The 8,901-nt window shown below is 29.4% G+C and overlaps 1 protein-coding gene across 1 annotated transcript; it reads left to right on the forward strand.

Moving 5' to 3' along the window:
* Nucleotides 1-2,762: 2,762 nt before the first annotated feature.
* Nucleotides 2,763-8,897, forward strand: LOC136795075 (uncharacterized; the record flags this gene model as incomplete). Its single annotated transcript, XM_067052591.1, has 1 exon — nt 2,763-8,897. A coding segment is annotated over exon 1 (5,997 nt), but the record flags the coding sequence as incomplete, so codon positions are not given.
* Between the last annotated feature and the right edge of the window lie 4 nt (nt 8,898-8,901).

Below are 8,901 nucleotides of genomic sequence, written 5' to 3' on the forward strand. Positions count from 1 at the left end.
CAGTATTTCATTATGAAGGATTTATCTTACCGACATTTTTTTAGTTCAACGTAAACGTTAATTTTCAGAAGAGTTTATTTATGATTCCTATTACCATCACATCCCTTTTCAAAATATATTATTTTGTTGTTATAATCTCACGGTTTTGCTTCCTATTAAGGCCATTTAATGTGTGCTGTTGGTTTTTTAAATATCTGCCAGTCCAACTAGGAGATTTAAGTTCTTGGACTTCTGATTCTCATTACCACCACTGAATTATTGTTAGTTACTTAGTAGTCGTCCTTAAATGGAATTTTAAGTGTTTCCAAAACCTGATGAATGCAACCGAAATCTTCCTTTACCTTTATGCTTGGTAAACAAAAGAAGGAAAAAACTTCGGTATCCATATGCTTGTTTTTTCTTTTGATTTTTTTCGGCTATAACATTCGATTTAATCTATTTTTACTGTAATAAGGAACAGAATAAAGATAAGAGAAATTAAAAGGAAATGTAAATTTACAATGGAGGTTGTAGATGACAAAAAATCATATAAATAGAACTACATAACCCAAAAATTCAACCTAAAAAGTTCTAAACTTTTTATCACAAACGTTTTAATTTTATTACCCAGGCATATAATGTCTTCATAAAAATATGTTTGTGCTATGTTAAATCACAAATAAAATACTAAAGTTGATTAACAAGGCTTGAAACAAAGTACTACAAAATTTACCGAACCAATAGAATTTTATATTTATAGATTTTTATATTATAGAACAAACATAAACAAGAGTTATTAATTAACTTCAAAGGTGGGGGAAATTCTTTAATTAATTAAAACACGGAGAGCACAAATATTTTACTCGAATTTCCATTGTTTGGCAAACGTGTAGAGACACCTTTACTTTTTAGGAAAAGGAGAAAGATTAAATTGATTTATGTGTGTGCATGTGTATGTACATATATTAATATTTACTATGCATTGATATATCAATATTTTTGAATAGAGATTTATTTGAAATTATGAATAAATATTATGGAATGATATCCAATTTCTTTCAATCCAATTCTATTTTTTTTTTAACGGAAATATATCAATACCATGTTCTGTGATTCCCTTGCTAGAATGATCCTCAAATTTAGTTTAGTTTAATTATTCTCATTAAAAACTTTTTTTTTATGTGTCTAGGTACCAATTGTTGAAGAAGTACCTTTTTTAAACTCTATTTTGTAGCGCACACTATTCTTTATGATCGCAGATGAAAATTTAGGTAATTTTGAATCCCATGGAATGGGAGCCATGAAAAATTAGGGAATTTATGAAAGTGGTCACTCGCTCGAAATTTTCTCCAAGAAAATGAAGCTTCTTTGAGAATCATACATGCGGACACCTAAGGGATCCTTTTCAGTTGATTTCTAAATTAAATAGTCGCTAAAGTTTTGGAAATATTTCAGCGCTTCTTCTGTATTTAATTGTCGTCTTATCATCTTTCCTAGTAAAAACTCGCAAGAATTATCGTATTGATAACAGTTTTAAACAAATCAGTACTTTCATTCAAAATCTTGATTCTACTTGGACTCAGGAACGGATCAAGACCAGACTTCAACAAAAAAAATCCAAAAATCCTAGACAGAGCGTAACATAGATGGCATAAGTTTAAAATTTTGTTTATAAATATGTTAGTTATTTAGTCTTTCCAAATTCTTCAGATTATAATATTTTAAAACTTCAGGACCCTTCTTATTGGAAGATTAATGGTTGACGGTATGTAATAGATTGTAGGAAGATAGTCCAGATGGCAGACAGTAAAGGTATATAACAGGAAAAAACTATTTATTGGTTACAAACGTTTCGTCCCACTTTGCAGGACTTCGTCAGAGATGAATGAGAATAAGGTAAGAACATAGTAAACTATGACAAAACAAATAGAAAGGGAGTAGAAAGTTAAATAAAAAAGAAAGAAACAAATTTAAGAGAATATATATATGTAGATGGATAGATAACTAATTAATAATAGGTACAGTAAAGAGTGATAAAATTATAAATATAGAACTAGAGTATTCATTACTATAGTTCTATATTTACGATTCTGGTACCTATGTTAACTGCCAAACGAGACTATATTCCTTTATAATTAGGACCCTTCGCTATAAGGGCCCTGTTTGATAGTAAAATACAAACTATTACTATTAGTCTTTTAGATTTATCTTAATTCAATTACACAGACTTGTACAATAGTAACTTGTACTTTAGTATTTTTAATTCCTGTGACATCACTAATAGTCATCCCTATCATGAAAAAAATAAGTATTAGTGTAATTACCACACTAGTTTTACACTTGTACTATGAACTGATACTATTAGCTTTCATTATGAAACAGGGCCCAGGAGGTCCTATGCGGTCTCTTGTTAATTCACCCATCCTTAATATATTAAATATTATAATAATCTTAGGCGAATAAAATAACATCAGTTTCAACACTTGAGTCATACTTGAATTTATCAATATTCACTTCCGATAGAATTCTCATCAACAGGATAATGAATTAATAATATTTAGTGTAAATTTAGCTTTCATTAATTCATGGAATAACATTTCTTCATAATATTAAATTATATCATGTATAATGTAAACATTTATATATTTAAATCTATTAATCTATAACAGAAAATAATATATTTATTTATATTAATATATTTATCTATAATATATATATTTACTTAAATTTATTTTGTACCAGATCAAGCTGGCAATGTACTTTTAAATATGTTTGACCGTTAAGGATCTTTAACCGCTTTAAAGATACTAGTTTGGTTTGTTGGTGATTATTTTTGTTTTGGTGCTGTGATAGTCGGTTAACATTTATTCTGGTTTTAAGTAATAAATTGATGATTACATCTTTTATTTAAAGTGCCGATTATGGATTCACAGGAAAACAAAGATCGTGGGCTTGACAATCTTGAGTTGCCAGCAGCCAAAAAGATATGTCTAGATGGTAATGATGTTAGTAATTCTTTTCGGAATAACAGTTCTTTATCAGATAGTACACTGCATTTAGGATATCTCTTTTCTCCAAGGCAGTCCCTCAGCAGTTGCAGTACTAATGATGGAGTCAGTAACAGTACATTTTCCTCACCCATTCATAGAATTAATATTTCTGATGGAAATAATACTGCTGAAGGTGAAAATAAAGTTTTTACTTTTGCTACATCTGAAGCTAATGATAAATCCAATGTGTCCACTGTCATGTCAGATTTCAATAAAGCATCTGAATGTGTTAACATTGAGGACAATGATAAAGAAAAGTGTTCTCTAGATAATAATGACGTTAGTAATTCTTTTCGGAATAACAGTTCTTTATCAGATAGTACTCTGCATTTAGGAAAACTCTTTTCTTCAAAGCAGTCTCTTGACAGTTGCAGCACTAATGGTGGAGACAGTAATAGTACTACTGAAGAAGAAAACAAAGTTTTTACTACATCTGAAACTGATGATAAATCAGTTGTATCCTCTGCCATATCAGATCTCAATAAAGCATCTGAATGTGTCAACATTGATGAAAATGATAAAGAAAAGTATTCTCTAGATAATAATGACGTTAGTAGTTCTTTTCGGAATAACAGTTCTTTATCAAATAGTACTCTGCATTTAGGAAAACTTTTTTCTCCGAGGCAGTCTCTCGATATTTGCAGTTCTAATGATGGAGTCAATAATAGTACATTTTCCTCATCCATTCATAGAATTAATATTTCTATTGGAAATAATACTACTAAAGATGAAAATAAGGTTTTTACTTCTGCTACATCTGAAACTAATGATAAATCAGATGTGTCCACTGTCATGTCAGATTTCAATAAAGCATCTGAATGGATCAACATTGATGAAAATGATAAAGAAAAGTGTTCTCTAGATAATAATGATGTTAGTAATTCTTTTCGGAATAACAGTTCTTTATTAGATAGTACTCTGCATTTAGGAAAACTTTTTTCTCCGAAGCAGTCTCTCGACATTTGCAGTTCTAATGATGGAGTCAGTAATAGTACATTTTCCTCACCCATTCATAGAATTAATATTTCTATTGGAAATAATACTACAAAAGATGAAAATAAGGTTTTTACTTCTGCTACATCTGAAACTAATGATAAATCAGATGTGTCCACTGTCATGTCAGATTTCAATAAAGCATCTGAATGGATCAACATTGATGAAAATGATAAAGAAAAGTGTTCTATAGATAATAATGATTTTAGTAATTCTTCTCGAAAAAACAGTTCTTTATCAGATAGTACTCTGCATTTAGGAAAACTCTTTTCTTCAAAGCAGTCTCTTGACAGTTGCAGTACTAATGATGGAGACAGTGATAGTACATTTTTCCCAACAATTCTTGGAAACAAAATTTCTGTTGGAAATAATAGTACTACTGAAGAAGAAAACAAAGTTTTTACTTTTACTACATCTGAAACTGATGATAAATCAGTTGTATCCTCTGCCATGTCAGGTATAGAGAAAGGATTTAAACTTGTCCACATTGATGAAAATGATTCGGAAAAGTGTTTATCTTTGTCAAAATTCAATACTAGCAATTTATCCCTAAAAGCATTTAATGTTGACGAGTCCCTTGACTTTATGGATGAAACATGTATTCAAAGTCATTCTGATGATGACAGAAAGAGAAATGTAGCATCAACTGATTTGACTTCTTTGACAGATATGAATGAACAAAATGTAAGTAAAGATAAAATTACTTGTGTTCAGGATGTCGAAAGTTGTATTAATGAAGACTGCATCAACTTATCAAAAACATTCAGCATTAATAGTTCAAATAAACTTGAAGTTACCCTTGATTATACTTGTAAACCAGATGTAATGGGTGAAGAAACATTGGCTTTATGTCACTCCAGCATTAAAAAGGATTCTATGTCTCCAAGCTGTAAACTGTTTTTAGATCCATCATTGACTTCTATGTCAATAGATGAGTCTTTAGTTAATGGTATAAATAATATCCCCTACAAACCTGCGCAAGAAGCTAATTTAGATTTAATATCTAAAAGCCCTGTAACAGAAGGAATTAATTTTGAAGATAGTGACTGTGAAAGAGTGTGCAATAATTCCAATTCCACTAATTTATTTAATGAGGTGAGTGGTTGTGCCTTAGATTACACATGCTCAAAATCTGTTGGAATGAATGAAACTTTAACAGATAATATTTCAGAAACTAGTATTACTGTCATATATGGATGTTCAAATAATGAGCAGCAGGATATAAATAGGTCTAGTTCATTATTAATAGGATGTGATGAACCTTTTACAGAAGGGAATGCAAATTTGAAAAATAAACATGTCTTTAAGTTGAAGGAAAATGCTGTACTTGAACCTGAAAAAACCAGTGATCTATATGACCTGTCAGATCTTAAAAACTCTTTTATTTCCAATAAAACTTTTTCAGCTGAAGAGGTTAATTTTTTGAAAGAAAATCTGTTAAAAGTAATGGAACTACTCAAAACTGATAACAATAGTTTTGAATCCTATAAATTGTCATCTGAAAATGAAAAGTGTGAGTTATTGGAAAAAATAAAATATCTTGAATCTAATTTAATCATGAAAAATGAATCTTGTGCAGATCTTTTGAACTCAGAAGAAAAGATAAATCAGTTAAGAAATAATAATATTATATCTGAAGAATTTTCTAAAATACAGAGACAATATAATAATTTATTACAGTTAGTCCTTGTAACTGAAGCTGATTGGACAGAGAACAAATTATTTACCAATTTTCTTAGTGATCTTAATATAGCTCAGAATGAATTATTTATACCTATAACAGAAGGGAGTAACGGATATGTAATTAACCATAAAAAGATATATGATGTTATGCTGTCGCTTTTGAAAGAAATTGCAAAAAGCAATTTAATTAAAGAAGAATATAATAACATTTTAAGAATTTACGGAGGTTGTAACAAAGACAAAAATACATCACACATTATTGGTAAAGAATGTGAGAATGATATAATAGGTAATTTAATGACTACTTTTGAAGAAATTTCGAACAGAAAAAACTACTTGGAAAATGAAAATACCGAATTGAAGATAGAAGTTGGTAATAAATCTGATGAAATTAAAATGTTAATTTCAACCATTGAAGACTTAAATCTGAAATTAAGTATTAAAGAATCAAATGTTGCATATGAAAATTCTATTACTATGGAAAGTCATGATACAAGAAAAACAACCTATGATTTATCAAGGGAAGTAGCTGAAAAGTTAATTTTTCATGATAAGTTGGATGATTCAAATGCTAATGTTTCAAATTTAAAAGAGTCACTTACTACATTAAAAAACACTTTATTACTGAGTGAAAAAAATTACAATGATGTAAATTTGAAGTGTGAAAACTATAAAGTTGAATTACAAAAGATGCATGAACTTGAAAAAGTTTACCAGAAATTGCTTTTAAATTATAATGCTTTAAAAATGGATTTTGACACCAAATGTTGTGAAATTGAAAAATTAAATGCAGATAATCAAAACCTAATTAGTTATGTTGATGAGTTGAAGTGTAAGTATGATACTGACTGTGATAAGTCTGATTTTAATATAAGATTCGAGACTACTCAGAAATCATTGGATGAACTTGGAGATAACCAAAATCGAATGTTGGCCTCTAATGGAAGTACTAGTAAGAATTTATCATTTAAAAATAATGAAATTGCCTTACTTCCCTATGATAGTGAAGAAAAATTACAGAAAGAATATGAAATGAGTGAAAATAATTTATCATTAAAAGAGAATATGGTTAAATTGGAAAAAAATTGTGATTCTTTGGAGATCCATTACGATTCTTCTACAAATGAACTTTCTAAATTACAGTTGGATTTAAATGATCTAAATGAAAAGTATTCTGAGTTGGTTTCTAATTTCAATCTCTACAAACACACTTACACACGTACAGAAGATGAATGTATTTTAATGAAAGAAGAAAAACAAACTTTAGAATCTGAACTGAACTCTCTTAAATGTACACTAGAAGGTGCTCTGGAAGAATCTTCAAAACTGAAATCAGAGAAAGAGGAAATCAATATAAAATTAGAAAATTTATTGATTGAGTTATCAGATTTAGGAACTACTAATTCCAATTTGATGACTCAATTAAGTGCTGTACAGACTGGTTCTGATCATGGTATGGATTTATTGAAGAATGAAATTAGTGAGCTGGAATTAAAATTTGAAGCTTCTGAGAACTTATTGAGAGACCAAGAAAACAAAAACAGTGAATTAAAGGCCTCTTACGACAAAGTAATTGAAGATTTAGAATCTAAAAACTCTGAGCTTTCCTTACTTGTTGATAGTAAAGAGAGGCTGGAAAAAGAATTGGAACTCTTGAGTCAGAATGAAGCATTGTTACAGCAGAAGATGGTAGAAATGCAAGAAGATCGTAATGGTTTGGAGATCCAGTTCCATTCATCAAAGGATGTAGTTTCTAAATTGCAGTCTGATTTAAATAATCTAAATGAAAAATATTCTGAGATGATATTTGATTATGATCTCTATAAACAAACTTACACACGCAGAGAAGATGATTGTATTTTATTGAAAGAAGAAAAACAAATTTTAGAATCCAAAATGGATTCCCTGAAATCTAAACTAGATAGTGCTCTTGAAGATTCTTCGAAACTAAAATCAGACAAAGAGGAAATCAACATCAAATTAGAAAATTTACTGATTCAGTTATCAGATTTAGAAACAACTAATTCCAATTTGATAACTCAATTAAGTGCTGTACAGAGTGGTTCTGATCATGGTATGGATTTATTGAAGAATGAAATTAGTGAGCTTAAAATAAAATTTGAAGATTCTGAGAATATATTTATGGAGCATGAAAAGGAACACAGCGAATTAAAGGCCTCTTATGACAAATTATGTATGGATTTAGAATCTAAAAATTGCGAACTTTCCTTAATTGCTGATAGTAAAGTAAAGTTGGAAAAAGAATTGGAACTCTTGAATCAGAATGAAATATTGTTGAAGCAGAAGATGGTAGAAATGCAAGAAGATCGTAATGTTCTGGAGGTCCAGTACCAGTCATCAAAGGATGAAGTTTCTAAATTGGAGTCCGATTTGAGTCATCTAACTGAAAAATATTCTGAGATGATTTCTGATTTTGATCTCTATAAACAAACTTTCACATGCACAGAAGAGGAATTTAAGTCAATGAAAGAAGAAAAACAATCTTTAGAATCTGAACTGAACTCTCTTAAATGCACACTAGAAGGTGCTTTAGAAGAATCATCAAAACTGAAATTAGACAAAGAAGAAATTAAAAACAATTTGAAGATCATGGAAAATCAACTATCCGAAGAAAAGAAAAGTACCAGAGATATTCAAAATTGCTATGAGAATCTAAAGACCCAATATGATGAATCTGTCGTTGAAATAAATAATAAGACCATGGAATTACAGAATATACTGGCTCAGTTATCGGATTTAGAAACTACTAATTCCAATTTGATAACTCAATTGAGTGGTATACAGAGTGATTCAGATCATAATATTAATTTATTAAATAATGAAATTAGTCAGCTTAAATTAAAATTTGAAGATACTGAGAACTTATTGAGAGACCAAGAAAACAAAAACAGTGAATTAAAGGCCTCTTATGACAAAGTATGTGAGGATTTAGAATCTAAAAACTCCAAACTTTCCTTACTTGCTGATAGTACTGAGCAGTTGACGAAAGAATTAGAACTCTTGAATCAGAATGAAGCATTATTGAAGCAGAAGATGGTTGAAATGCAAGAAGATCGTGATAGTTTGGAAGTACAATACCATTCATCAAAAGATGAAGTTTCTAAATTGCAGTCCGATTTTAATAATCTAAATGAAAAATATTCCGAGATGATTTCAGATTTTGATCTCTATAAAC

This window comes from Halyomorpha halys, unplaced genomic scaffold (assembly GCF_000696795.3).
Source record: "Halyomorpha halys isolate HHAL.00 unplaced genomic scaffold, Hhal_1.1 Scaffold1164.1, whole genome shotgun sequence".
NCBI lineage: Eukaryota > Metazoa > Arthropoda > Insecta > Hemiptera > Pentatomidae > Halyomorpha > Halyomorpha halys.